The 14,703-nt window shown below is 35.4% G+C and overlaps 3 protein-coding genes across 5 annotated transcripts; all 3 read left to right on the top strand.

Moving 5' to 3' along the window:
* The first annotated feature begins 482 nt into the window (after positions 1-482).
* Positions 483-13,364, top strand: LOC145233745 (low choriolytic enzyme-like). Of its 2 annotated transcripts, none has more exons than XM_080098529.1 (9): positions 483-559; positions 685-768; positions 1,674-1,820; positions 2,035-2,157; positions 2,374-2,543; positions 12,163-12,301; positions 12,438-12,570; positions 12,666-12,763; positions 12,956-13,364. In XM_080098529.1, the coding sequence occupies exons 1-9, from the start codon at positions 508-510 to the stop codon at positions 12,976-12,978; spliced, it is 969 nt and encodes a 322-aa protein (XP_079954655.1). In that variant the 5' UTR covers positions 483-507; the 3' UTR covers positions 12,979-13,364. The 2 variants fall into 2 exon arrangements, with proteins under 2 accessions (XP_079954655.1, XP_079954647.1); XM_080098521.1 differs by lacking the exons at positions 483-559; positions 685-768; positions 1,674-1,820; positions 2,035-2,157; positions 2,374-2,543 and adding exons at positions 10,135-10,540; positions 10,672-10,755; positions 11,133-11,279; positions 11,493-11,615; positions 11,876-12,045.
* On the top strand, positions 2,948-4,008 carry LOC145209272 (zinc metalloproteinase nas-13-like). Its single transcript, XM_080079540.1, has 3 exons — positions 2,948-3,074; positions 3,176-3,273; positions 3,648-4,008. The coding sequence occupies exons 1-3, from the start codon at positions 2,989-2,991 to the stop codon at positions 3,668-3,670; spliced, it is 207 nt and encodes a 68-aa protein (XP_079935666.1). The 5' UTR covers positions 2,948-2,988; the 3' UTR covers positions 3,671-4,008.
* Positions 6,655-9,985, top strand: LOC145231949 (low choriolytic enzyme-like). Of its 2 annotated transcripts, XM_080096424.1 has the most exons (5): positions 6,655-7,646; positions 7,904-8,335; positions 8,473-8,605; positions 8,702-8,799; positions 8,987-9,985. In XM_080096424.1, the coding sequence occupies exons 2-5, from the start codon at positions 8,251-8,253 to the stop codon at positions 9,004-9,006; spliced, it is 336 nt and encodes a 111-aa protein (XP_079952550.1). In that variant the 5' UTR covers positions 6,655-7,646; positions 7,904-8,250; the 3' UTR covers positions 9,007-9,985. The 2 variants fall into 2 exon arrangements, with proteins under 2 accessions (XP_079952550.1, XP_079952556.1); XM_080096430.1 differs by lacking the exon at positions 6,655-7,646 and having other exon boundaries at positions 7,874-8,335.
* Positions 13,365-14,703: the final 1,339 nt, after the last annotated feature.

Below are 14,703 nucleotides of genomic sequence, written 5' to 3'. Positions count from 1 at the left end.
TGGGATCACGGTTATTTGTTTGTGCTTGGGAAACGTGTCTGTTGAGGGTTAAAAATGGAACCAGCTGGGAATATTTACTGCCCTATTTTACTTAAAAAACGCTTTTTATAGCAAAATTTTAATCATGTAGCCTAGCAAATATTTGGCTTAAACTAAAGGAGAACCATGTGACATTTGCAGAAAACAAATTCAGATTGTGTATTTTAAGGTCTATTGTCGCTTACTGTTGCTAACCGTACTGGTTGAGACGCCTTCCTGGGCACCGTACAAATATTTGTTTACACTATTGGCAAACCGACCGATGTACCTTCTTATTAACCTCGAATAATTTCACCAGGACGTGACAAATTTGACAGACTGTCGACCTTACCATGTCCGGCATATGACAGCTTCTACAATTTCTTTGTCAATGCTACGGGACGAAAAAAATTATGCGTCGAAATCGAAATAAAACCATGTTAAATTTGTAGGTGAAGACATTTACGAAGCGGTCGATGTACCTTGTCCATGAGAATGTGGGCCTTGGTAGTGATAAATGTGCTAATTTGGAGCAATTGCGGTAAGAAAAAGTGAATGTAAATAACAATAGAAGTATGCGCATGAAAAACCAAATAAGATATTTTTTTGTTATTGTCGATGTAGGCTAACTTGTAAGTTGCTACCATATGTATTTATACTTATCAGTTGTTGCAAGACCGACACTTGACGATGATGAACTTCGCAAGCAACTTATCTCGTTGTTGGATGATGAAATACAACAACTACCAGGTAGATCAGCAGTCTGTAATCTGGTTTGTACTGCGGACCGTTTTTGAAACTGAAATTTGTATTTAGAAAACTACAAATATGTAGCAATGAAACGCATAAATTAGTTTATTATCCCCGGGATATTTGGGCCCCGGCCCAGGGGTTGCGACCATGGAGGTAGGGTAACAATCAAACCTTTGGAATTTATGCCTAATATAGAATCAACTTGTTTTTCTATTGTGCGATATGTTAAAGTCTAGAAGTAAAGATATGCCTATCATTTTTCGGTCAAAAACGCACATATGTGTCTACTACTAGGCTATAGGCCTACATGTTTGCACAAATCTTTTGGTATATTTTATAGAGCACGTTTATAATCTAAAATTCTAAATGACCGTTTAGTTGGATCAATTGATTTCACATATAGATATATAAACTAGTGATGCACCGAAGTTTCGGTTGGCCGAAACATTTCGGCCGAATCCGCTGTTTTCCAATGTTTCGGTTTCGGCCCGAATTTTTTTGAAAATTCGGCAGAAACCGAACTTTTTTATTGCATGGAATTCAGGCCCTAAATTTTATTTACGCCCATACGCGCATCATTAATTAACTATTTGTTGTTAATATGAAATACCAGCCACGTTGTCTGCAAAATATTAGATGTTTAGCAAAGTTTACCTAGTGTGAAAGCGATTTTAGTTTGTCAATATTGAGTTCACTCGCATCAACAACACAAGGTTCAGTTGAAACCATACAAAAAACGGGGATTTTAGGTTCGGCCTGATTCGGCTGAAATTATTCGGCCTCATGGCCGGTTTCGGCCCGAACCTTTACAGGCGGGTTCGGTGCATCACTAATATAAACCAACAATACTTCGATACGTTATCAACCAACCGAACTAATTAATTTTAAACGTTTCTTTGCAGAACCTGTAAACCAGAAATGTAACGATTTTGACGAATCTCATTGCACTGAACAATGCATTCTGGGTTTTGAATCGAATTCTGAAGGTTGCACTGTGAGCTGTCGATGCAAAAGTTTTGGGTTGTTTGACGGCGATATTATGATGACAGGTCGGTGTGGGACAACTGTTACAACGGCAATTAGAATAGCATCAATAAAATTGTAGGCTAACTTTTATTTAACTAGTTTAGACAATCCCTATATATTGTTATAATCAGTGGGGAATTTGTGACAACTATATTCACCAATTCTCTAAAATTTCGATTTTAAACAAGCTAAATATATCCGTAACTGTTCTTTTTTAAATGCATGTTTGAACCGAAGCGGAAGTAGCAGAAATGTATTTCGGCAATGAAAACAGAGGGGCCAGTCGCAACCTAAAGCGATGGGACAACATACCGTTTAGAGGAAAGTACAAAATTCCGTACAGCTTTGACAGAATGACTGGTAAGTGCGACTCAAAAAGTAATTTGCTGCTTCGACAACAAAACGTTTTGTATTTTCAAGTTAGAAACCGAAAATTGCGTATTTAGTTTAATACAATCACAACTTTCTCCCTACTGAACTCCACGGAAGGCTTAAAAACCTGCTAAAAGTATTTCCAATATTAACGCTGTGAGCATAATTTACTTTTCTGAACCTTTTGCCTATTCTTTGTTGCAGCAACTGCTGGAGGCGGTTTTAGAAAGTCCAGAATCCGCAAAATGCTTGACCTTTTCGAACAACGCACTTGTTTAAAGTTTGTAAAACGAACCAACGAAAACGACTACATAGAGTTTGTGGACGGAATCGGTTGTAGTTCCAGTGTAGGAAGAAATGGTGGACGACAACCGGTAAAGCACATTTAAAATTAAAGCTTGCCTTTTATATTGCCTTGTATTTTCATTTGTATTTAGACATATGTTTCTTGTGTAATTTTTCACTTCAAGCTACATTGCATTGACCTACTTTGCAGATCAAATTCCATTATAAGTGTTATGTGAAGGATGGCTTCATCATTCACGAAGTTATGCATGCTTTGGGATTTTTTCATGAACATTCCAGACCTGATCGTGATTTATACGTTAAAATTAATCTGGAAAATGTCAAACCACGTTAGTTTCTTTTGTCTATACTGCAAAAACTTTTTTACATTTGGAAAAATCATGTTGTTTTTGTCTATTGATTAAAGATTTTTATTCGTGTTAAATGAAACTTTATTTAGTTTAAGTCAAAACTGTTTTTAATTTAGAAAACATCAGAAATTTTAAAAAATTAAACCAATACGAGATCAATTCAATGGGTTCCCCTTACGACTTTGGGTCCGTGATGCAGTACGGTGGCAAACATTTGAGCAAGAATGGCAAACCAACCATTGTTAAAAGGTGATAACCTTAAACACAACTTTAAACTTAAAAAGTAAAAACCGAACCAGTATGGTATTCACGCTTAACTGGTTTTGCTTATTTGATCCTATTTGCTTCAGACGCAACAATCGACCAGTGAAAGCACAACGAAATGATTTTTCGAGTGAAGACATTAAACAGATCAATATGATGTACAACTGCCAATACTACTTGTCAGGTTTGTGCTTACTTGAAGTAAAAGTACGTGTATTTTCAAAGTTAGCACAGTGTTGTGGTGCCAGATTTCAGTATTGTAAATTGCTACAGTCATAAATGTTTTGCAGACAATGCACACTGTTTTGACCTATAAGGTCTCATCAGTGCAGTTGGTGACAAGAGATCAGTGTAGCTGGTGTAGGTGCTCTCTTGTCACCAGCTGCACTGATGAGACCCTATAGGTCAAAACAGTGTGCACCTGTCTGCAGCTTATCATTTATTGGCTCGATGCTTTTACATAAATGTTTTACTTTACAAAGATAGCAAAAAAGCGAGCATCGCAGTGCATTGCCAACGAATACCGAATATGCAAACACATAATTGTCATTTTTTCAGAATCAGATCTGTTTTCCTACTAAAGAACGAAGCAGACGAATTTACAGCCAACCCTTTTTTTATTTTCTCACTGCATCAAAAACGTCACAATGTTTCATTGTTGCCATCTTTCATTGTGTATTCATTTCTTTCACCTTACAAAAAACAGATTTGACCACTCACTTTTAATTAGCAATGCTGTAATTTGTAACAGTCATAGATAATAACACGTCATACATAGTGAACATTAAACATATAGATGTATCAAATCGTTTTGATTTGTTGAACCCACAAATTTTAAACAAAATAGGCGTGAATAAATGATAAGACTTAATTTACTATTTTGTGATGTCACAATCTTTTCAATAAACAACAAGGTCATGTTTTATTCATATTGTGTTTTGTACAAATGAAAACATCGTTTCAGCGGTAGTTTTAAGTGCGATGTGTGTGGAAAGTTTAGAGCTATAGCAACAGCGCTTAAACCCAAAAGAGATAACACATTGATTTACAACATTACAATTACAATCTAGAAAAAAAGGAGCTTCAGCTATCGTACAGGACATGTCACCAGCGTAGTTGTCAACGAATATCCTTTTGCAAGGAAGTGGCAAGTTTAGACGCACAACTATATCGGTTTATGGAATTTAAAAGAAACTCTTACTCACAGTTGGTTGTGTATGTATGCAAAACACGTATGACAAAGAATTTCGACCAAATGACTTAAAAATGATTTTTCCTAACCGGCTGTAAATAACTTTCAAAATCGCTCCAACAACTAAACATTTTTGTATCCATAGCATGCATGCTTATCAAATTGATCGGTAATAGAAACAGCTAAGAAAGTTATTTATAAGTATTAGAACTTATAAAAAAAAGTTGTCGAACCATAGAAAAAATTGTTCATGCAATTTGTTATAGTTATGTATCCTACTAGAGCAGCGGTTCTCAAACTGGGGTCCGCGGTCCTTGAGGCAATTTTTGGGGGACCGCGAAAAGGTTGAAGTACTTCTACAATCTTATTTGGAGTCGGTTTGTGCCACTGAATCAGTTCAAATCTAAGTAGAATTAAGAATTCGACTGTCTCCATTGCAAAACAATAGCATTTATTGCATGATAACTAACAAAAAGGCAATTGTTCGCGCACAATCGTAATGTTTTCGTCTTGTCTGTGATGTCACAACCAGTCTCTGGATCATTGTTATGCGCATTTTTGCATAACTAGCTAAAATCCTGCAATCAACTTTAGTTTTTCTGAAAAACACTTTCAGGCTTAAAGACCGCGAGCCATCGAAATAATGGCAAAGGGACCGTCTTTTAAAAAAATATGCTAAAGCTTGAGAACCACTGCGGTACTAGTGCAACAAGATATTTACTGTCCCACATTGCCAAAAAAACTCTTTTTAAAGTAAAATTTTAATCATGTAGCCTAGCAAATATTTGGCTTAAACTAAAGGGGAGCCGTGTGATTTTTGCAGAAAACAAATTCAGATTGTGTATTTTAAGATCTATTGTCGCTTACTTTTGCAAACCGCACTGGTTGAGAAACACTGTTGGTGGATGTAAACGACGTCTTCATTGGCACCGTACAAATATTTGTTTACACTATTATCACGTAATTTTAGAAGCAACTAAAATACGGAAAAACAGCATGCAATCAGTCTAGTTTTTTGCAGTCAAACCGACCGATGTACCTTCTTATTAACCTCGAATAATTTCACCAGGACGTGACAAATTTGACAGACTGTCGACCTTACCATTTCCGGCATATGACAGCTTCTACAATTTCTTCGTCAGTGATACAGGACGAAAAAAATTATGCATCGAAATCGAAATATAACCATGTCAAATTTTAGGTGAAAACATTTAGCCTACGAAGCGGTCGATGTACCTTGTCCATGAGAATGTGGGCCTTGGTAGTGATAAATGTGCTAATTTGGAGCAATTGCGGTAAGAACAAGTGAATGTAAATAACAATAGAAGTAGGCCGATTTACATGAAAAACCAAACAAGATAATTTTTTGTTATTGTCGATGTAACTTGTAAGTTGTTACCATATGTATTTATACTTATCAGTTGTTGCAAGACCGACACTTGACGATGATGAACTTCGCAAGCAACTTATCTCGCTGTTGAATGATGAAATACAACAGCAACTACCAGGTAGATAAGGGGTCGGCAACCTGGTTTGTACTGCGGACTGTTTTTGAAACTGAAATTTATATTTAAAAAACTACGAAACGCATTAGTTAGTTTATCATCCCCGGGACATTTGGGCAAAATGTTTTGAAGTATTTAACCTGAAAAATTATACGGCCCGGTAACGAACTCGTCGGGGAGCGGTAGGGACCATGCACCGGCCTAGGGGTTGCCGACCACGGAGATAGAGTGACAATCAAACCTTTGAATTTTATTGCCTAGTTTAGAATCAACTTGTTTTTATATTATTAGATATGTTAAAGTTTGAGTACTTTTCACATTCTTACCTGCTTGTCTAGAAGGAAAGATATGCCTATTATTTTTCGGCCAAAAACGCACATGTACATGTTTGCACAAATATTTTGGTATATTTTATATAACACGGTACAAAAACGCCAATCTAACTGATATGTTTTGTTGGATCAATTGGTTTCATATAGCGATAAAAAAAAATTCGATATATGTTATTAACCAACTGAACTAATTAATTTCAAACGTTGCTTTGCAGAACCTGTAAAGCCGAAATGTAACAATTTTGACGAATCTCTTTGCACTGAACAATAGGGATGGCCCGATAGTACTGTATCGGCGCCGATACCCGATGCTTCGAGCAGTATCGGTACTCGTCCGATACTTTAGCGGTATCGGTACAAGTACCGATACTTTTTTTGAGACTTTATCATGTGTAAAATTGAAAATGAAAGGAGGCAAAAAAACAACAATCATCAGCTGTGATAAAATATTTATGGGACTACATTTAAAAAACGCGTTCGTTTTGGATTTAATGAAATAATATGATCTAATTCGCTACAGCGACTTAATGCCGACTTAATTGGAAGGTTAACAAAGCAAATTTTCCTGCATTATTTCATTTAGCAGAATGTTTTTTAGGCCTGCCATCCAGTAGTGTTGCTTATGAGCGATTATTTTCTGTTGCTGGTAATATTGTGTCTCCTTTAAGAAACCGTTGGTCACCAGAAAATTTAAACAAACTTATTGTCATCAAGCACAATGTGTGAAATGATAACTGATTACTCATTTCAATTTCTGATTACTGTAAAAAAATGTTTAGTGCCAGTAGTTTAGTGTTGTTTCTTGGTGCTAAGACTAAAATGGTGAAGTGTTTTGTTTAAGTGATTTATTAGACTGTGTGCGTTGTTAAATTAACTGTGATGGTAAAAAAGCAGTTAATGTGTTAGACTCAGTGTGTTGTTATATTAACTGTGATGGGAAAACACATTACAAATACAACAGTTTGAAAATGTTATTGCTTGTTTGCAAAGTATCGGGTATCGGTATCGGATCGCAGTACTTTTGGGGTAAAATATCGGGTATCGGTATCGGTTCAAAATATTGGTATCGGGCCAACCCTACTGAACAATGTATTCTGGGTTTTGAGTCGAATTCTGAGGGTTGCACTGTGAATTGTCGATGCAAAAGTTTTGGGTTGTTTGACGGCGATATTATGATGACAGGTCGGTGTGGGACAACTATTGCAACAGCAATTAGAATAGCATAAATCAAAGAGTAGGCCTACATTTATTTCACTAGTTTCAACAATCCTTATATTGTTATAATCAGTGGAGAACTTGTGACAAGTATATTCGCCAATTTTCAATTAAAAACATTCTACATTTTGAACAAGCTAAATATATCCGTATAATTGTTCTTTTTAAATGCATGTTTGAAATGAAGCGGAAGTAGCAGAGATGTATTTCGGCAATAAAAACAGAGGGGCCAGTCGCAACCTAAAGCGATGGGACAACATACCGATCATAGGAGGAAAGTACAAAATTCCGTACAGCTTTGACAGAATGACTGGTAAGTGCAACTTAAAAATAATTTGCTGCTTCGACAACAAAAAGTCTAAAAAAGTGGTCAACAAAAGTCCTGATATTTTTTTGCGTTTTGGATTTACAAATTCGAAACCGAAAAATGCGTTTTTAGTTAAATGCAATCACAAATTTCTCCCTACTGAACTCCACGGAACGCTTAAAAACCATGCTAAAAGTATTTTCAATATTAATGCTGTGAGCATAATTCACTTTTCGGAACCTTTTGCCTATGTTGTGTTGCAGCAACTGGTGGGTACGGTTTTAGAGCGTACAGAATCCGCGCCATGCTTGACCGTTTCGAACAATGCACTTGTTTAAAGTTTGAAAAACGAACCGACGAAAACGACTACATAGATTTTGTCGATGGAATCGGTTGCAGTTCCAGTGTAGGAAGAAATGGTGGACGACAACCGGTATCAAAAACACATTTACATTGAAAGCTGCTCTTTATATTGCTTTATATTTTTAGTTGTGTTTAGACGGTATGTTTGTTGCGTAATGTTTCACTTCAAGCTAAATTACATTGACCTACTTTGCAGATCACATTACAATTTAAGTGTTATCGCGATGGAACCATATTTCACGAAGTTATGCATGCTTTGGGATTTTTCCATGAACAATCCAGGCCTGATCGTGATTTATACGTTAAAATTCAGCTGGAAAATGTCATACCACGTTAGTTTCTTTTGTCTATACTGTAAAAACTTTTCACATTTGGAAAAAAACATGTTGTTTTTGTCTATTAAGTAAAGTTATTTATTTGTGTCAAATGAAACTTTATTTAGTTTAAGTCTAAATTGTTTTTCATTTAGAAAACTTTAAAGATTTTAAGAAATTAAATCACTTTGAAGTCAATTCCATGGGTTCCCCGTACGACTTTGGGTCCGTGATGCATTACGGCTACAAACACTTCAGCAAGAATGAAAAACCAACCATTGTTGAAAGGTGATAATCCAAAACACAACTTTAAACTTGGAAAGATTTAACCAGTATGGTATTCAAGCTTAACTGGTTTTCCCTTTTTATTCCTATTTGCTTCAGATGCACCAATCGACCAGTGAAAACACAACAAGAACGTTTGTCGCCTGAGGATATTAATCAGATTAACATGATGTACAACCGCCCATCCTATTTACCAGGTTTGTTTGTTATGCTTTCTTTTGAGTAAAGTACATGCACAAATTCGGTACAGTGTTGTGGTGCCTGAATTCAGTGTTGTAAATTGCTACAGTCATAAATGTTTTACAAAAATAGCAGCAAAGCGAGCACCGCAGTGCATTGCCACCACAGAATATGCAAACATACAATTGTCATTGTTATTTACAGAAGATCTGCCTTCCTACTAAAGAACGAAGCGGACGATTTTACAGCCAACCCTTTTTTTCTTTTCTCACTGCATCAAAAACGTCACAATTTCATTGTTGCCATATTTCATTGTATATTCATTTCTTTCAGCTAACAAAAAAATAGATTTGACCACTCACTTTTAATTAGCAATGCTGTAATTTTTAACAGTCATAGATAATAACACGTCATACATAGTGAACATTAAACATAGATGTATCAAATCGTTTTGCTTTGTTGACCCCACAAGTTTTAAACAAAATAGGCGTGAATAAATGTGAAGACTTAATTTACTATTTGGGCCCTGGTTGGGAACCATTGGTCATTGGTCTATAGCAGTGCTTCCCAACCTTTTTCAGCTCGTGGCCCACAATTGAGACACAAAAATAATTACAGCAATGCTTCTGTTAATGTGAAGCCTGAGCTTGCTGATTTGATATGATGACAATATAGTTGCACTGGTGACATCACTACCACTTTCTGGGAATTTTTTGATTTTCCTTACTTTCCTTGCTTTTTCTTTAAAAAAAACATTATCCATTTTGTAGCTACGCAAAGACAAAATAAAGCTAACAAAGACAGTTCTAGCATCAAGATTTTACAACTAGTACAAGCACTGTTGTGACGCGGCAATTGCAGTTTGTATGTGTAACAAAGCTTTGTGTAACGTGAAGTCTTATGCGGCTTTTGTAGTGCGTAATATTACATTTTTGAGAAAGATGGTTAAATTTGTACTTTTACACAAACTGTGTAACTTTTTTTAACTTGTATATTGGTATGGTAGTAGTTTAAAAAGTTTCGCAGCCCACCGGTTGGGAAGCGCTGGTCTATAGTATGCACGCTTATCAAATTGATCGGTAATGTAAACAGCTGAGAAAGTTATTTCTAAGTATTAGAACTTATAATAAAAGTCGTTTAACAATAGAAAAATTTGTTCATGCAATTTGTTACTGTTATGTATCCAGTGCAACAAAATATTTAATGCCCCACATTGCCAAAAATACTCTTTTTAAAGTAAAATTTTAATACTGTAGCAAAATATTTGGCTTTAACTAAAGTAGAACCATGTGCCATGTGCAAAAACAAGTCCAGAATGTGGTATATTGTCGCTTACTTTTGCAAACCGCACTGGTTGAGAAACCTTGTAGTGGAATGTAAACGACGTCTTCATTGGCACCGCAAAAGTATTTGTTTACACTATAATCACGTAATTTTAGAAGCAACTAAAATACGGAAAAACAGCATGCAATTAGTCTAGTTTTTTGCAGTCAAACCGACCGATGTGCCTTCTTATTAACCTCGAATAATTTCACCAGGACGTGACAAATTTGACAGACTGTCGACCTTACCATGTCTGGCATATGACAGCTTCTACAATTTCTTCGTCAATGCTACGGGACGAAAAAATTATGCGTCGAAATGGAAATAAAACCATGTTAAATTTATAGCTGAAGACATTTACCAGCGGTCGATGTACCTTGTCCATGAGAATGTGGGCCTTGGTAGTGATAAATGTGCTAATTTGGAGCAATTGCGGTAAGAAAAAGTGAATGTAAATAACAATAGAAGTAGGCCGATTTACATGAAAAACCAAACAAGATCATTTTTTGTTACTGTCGATGTAGGCTAACTTGTAAGTTGTTACCATATATATTTATACTTATCAGTTGTTGCAAGACCGACACTTGACGATGATGAACTTCGCAAGCAACTTATCTCGTTGTTGGATGATGAAATACAACAACTACCAGGTACAGAGTGACAATAAAACCTTTGCTATTAACTGAATTTATTGCTTAATTTAGAATCAACTTAGCTGATTTTCAATTGTTGGGTATGTTACAATTTTGGCTTTCAACTACTTTCTTACATTCTTGCCCTGTTGCTTGTCTAGAAGTAAAGATATGCCTATCATTTTTGGTCAAAACCGCACATATGTGTTATATGTTTGCACAAATTTTATAATATATTTTATATAACACGTTTATAATGTAGTTCGGTACGAAAAACACCAATCTAAATGACACGTTTTGTTGGATTAATTGGTTTCACATAGCGATAAAAAACAACAAATCTTCGATATGTTATTAACTGACCGAACTAATTAATTTTAAACGTTTCTTTGCAGAACCTGTAAACCAGAAATGTAACGATTTTGACGAATCTCTTTGCACTGAGCAATGCATTCTGGGTTTTGAGTCGAATTCTGAGGGTTGCACTGTGAGCTGTGGATGCAAAGGTTTTGGGTTATTTGACGGCGATATTTTGATGACAGGTCGGTGTGGGACAACTGTTACAACGGCATTTAGAATAACATCAAAAAAGAGTAGGCTAACATTTATTTAACTAGTTTCGACAATCCCTATATATTGTTATAATCAGTGGAGATTTTGTGACAACTATATTCACCGATTTTCTATAGTTTTGATTTTAAACAAGCTAAATATATCCGTAACGGTTCTTTTTTAAATGCATGCTTGAAATGAAGCGGAAGTAGCAGAAATGTATTTCGGCAATAAAAACAGAGGGGCCAATCGCAACCTAAAGCGATGGGATAACATACTGATCGGAGGAATGTACAAAATTCCGTACAGCTTTGACAGAATGACTGGTAAGTGCAACTCAAAAAGTAATTTGCTGCTTCGACAACAAAAAGGGCAACATAAAAGTGGGCAATAAAAGTCCTAATAATTTTTTCGCGTTTCGGATTTACAAGTTCGAAACCGAAAATTGCGTTTTTAGTTAAATACAATCACAACTTCTTCCCACTAAACTCCACGGAAGGTTTGTAAACCTGTTAAAAGTATTTCCAATATTAACGCTGTGAGCATAATTTACTTTTCTAAACCTTTTGCCTATGTTGTGTCACAGAAACTGCTGGGTACGGTTTTAGAGCGTCCAAAATCCGCGCCATGCTTGACCGTTTCGAAAAAAAAACTTGTTTAAAGTTTGAAAAACGAACCAACGAAAACGACTACATAGAGTTTGTCGATGGAAACGGTTGCAGTTCCAGTGTAGGAAGAAATGGTGGACGACAACCGGTATCAAAAACACATTTACAATTCTAGCTGCCGTTTGTATTACCCTTTTTTGTGTTTAGACATATGTTTTTGTGTAATTTTTCACTTCAAGCTATATTACATTGACCTACTTTGCAGATCACAATGGATAAATCGTGTTATCTGAAGGATGGCTTCATAATTCACGAAGTTATGCATGCTTTGGGATTTTTTCATGAACATTCCAGGCCTGATCGTGATTATTACGTTAAAATTAATCTGGAAAATGTCAAACCACGTTAGTTTCTTTTGTCTATACTGTAAAAACTTTTCACATTTGGGAAAATCATGTTGTTCTTGTCTATTGAGTAAAATTATTTATTCGTGTTAAATGAAACTTTATTTAGTTTAAGTCAAAACTGTTTTTAATTTAGAAAACTTCAAAGATTTTAAGAAATTAAATCAGTTCGAAATCAATTCCATGGGTTCCCCTTACGACTTTGGGTCTGTGATGCATTACGACAGCAAACATTTCACCAAGAATGGCAAACCAACCATTGTTGAAAGGTAATAACCCAAAACACAATTTAAACTTGTAAAGATTTAACCAGTATGGTATTCAAGCTTAACTGGTTTTCCTTATTTGATCCTATTTGCTTCAGACGCAACAATCTACCAGTGAAAGCACAACGAGAACGTTTGTCGCCCGAGGATATCAATCAGATTAACATGATGTACCCTTGCCAATCCTACTTGCCAGGTTTGTTATGTTTACTTTGAGTAAAGTACATGGACAAATTCGGTACCGTGTTATGGTGCCTGAATTCAGCATTGTTAATTGCTATAGTCATAAATGTTTTACTTGATAAAGATAGCAGAAAAACGGGAAGCGCAGTGCATTGCCAATGAATGCCACAAAATATGCAAACATACAATTGTCATTACTTTACAGAATCAGATCTGTCTTCCTACTAAAGAACGAAGCAGACGATTTTACAGTCAACACTTTTTTCTTTTTTCACTGCATCAAAAACGTCACAATGTTTCATTGTTGCCATATTTTATTGTATATTTTCATTTCTTTCAGCTTACAAAAAAATAGATTTGACCACTCACTTTTCGGTAATTAACAACGTTGTAATTTTTGAAGACAAAGATAGTAACAGGTTATACATAGTGAACATTAAATACATAAAATTGTTTTGATTTGTTAAACCCACAAATTTGAAACATTATAAGCGTGAATAAATGTGAATACTTAATTTACTAATTTGTGATGTCACAATCTTTTCAATAAACAACATGGTCAAGTGTAGTTGATGCTGCGTGTTCTGTGCAAATGAAAACATCATTTTACTTGCCGTTTTTAGTGCAATGTACATTAGAAGTTTAGAGCAACTAGTTTTTTAACCCAAATTAGGTAACACGCTGATTTACGCAACTTTAATGAAAATATTTGAGAAATCGAATACCCTTTTGAAAGGAAGTGGCAAGTTTAGACGCAAAAATATATCAGTTTGTTTAATTTAAAGGAAACTCTCAGTATTATCTGCTTGTATATGTATGCAATACGCATATGACAAAAAATTTCGACCCAATGATTTATAAAAAGTTTCTTCTTAACCGGCTGTAAGTAACTATCAAAAACGCTCAACAACGAATCATTTATGTGTCTCTATAGTATACATGCTTATGAAATTGATCGGTAATAGAAACTGAGAAAGTTATTCATAAGTATTAGAGCTTCTAAAAGATAATTGTCTATAAATAAATAAATTTGTTCATGCAATGCCTTAGTGCTAGTGTTATGTATCCTATACTAGTAAACCAAAAAAAAAAACGTTTTCAAACTTGTGATTTGCAAAGGAATTGAGAGTATCTGTTTGTTTGTTGAATGTTGATCCTCGGTGGACGGGCATCACTTGAGTGCGTTGAGTCCGCCGTCGGGGTTGCGTACATACTTAACGCAAATGGTTTCGGAACACTATATACCAGGGGTGGCCAACCTTCTACGTACCATTCGCCAACTTTTTAACATGCTGTGTTGGATGCGCCATAAATGTCTCGTAACCCAACCTTTCATGACTACTTCGTGTATATAGAGAGAAAGAGAAAGAAACAACTTTTGCATGAGAAGGATAGTAATAAGAATGTTGTGCATGAATATATATATGTATATATATATAATTAATAGGGCTGGCTTACTTTATTTATTTATTAGTTTATTAATTTGATTTTCATGATTATCAAACGAAGGCAATGCGCCCTTTCTAATCATGCAATGCGCCACGTTTGGCGCATGCGCCATAGGTTGGCCACCACTGCTATATACGGATCTGTTCATAAGTTTAATGATGAAAATAACGGCCCAATTTAGACGTAAAAAGCGACATGCCTTTTTCAAATGTTTCGTCAAATGCTCATGTCGTCGTCAGTGATATGAAGGCCACATCAGTTACACCCATGGTGTCTTTTTAAAACTTTCTTATGAGTTTAAATTTAATTATATTATACCCGTATCGTATTATACCCTTACTTAGCTACAAAAAATTACCAGTGTTTAGCGAAACTGAACCATTCTTTCAGACCAAATCACAATTACACTAGTTGTATGTTTTGGTTGTAAGCTGGCGCTAAAGAGTAAGGTCACTGTTATGAGTTAAAGATGATCTCTAAAATATTCTGTGACCACATTAAATT

Source organism: Phallusia mammillata, chromosome 1 (assembly GCF_965637545.1).
Source record: "Phallusia mammillata chromosome 1, kaPhaMamm4.hap1.1, whole genome shotgun sequence".
Taxonomy (NCBI): Eukaryota; Metazoa; Chordata; class Ascidiacea; order Phlebobranchia; family Ascidiidae; genus Phallusia; species Phallusia mammillata.
The sequence above is the reverse complement of the archived record's forward strand: the minus strand, read 5'-3'. Positions and strand labels throughout refer to the sequence as shown.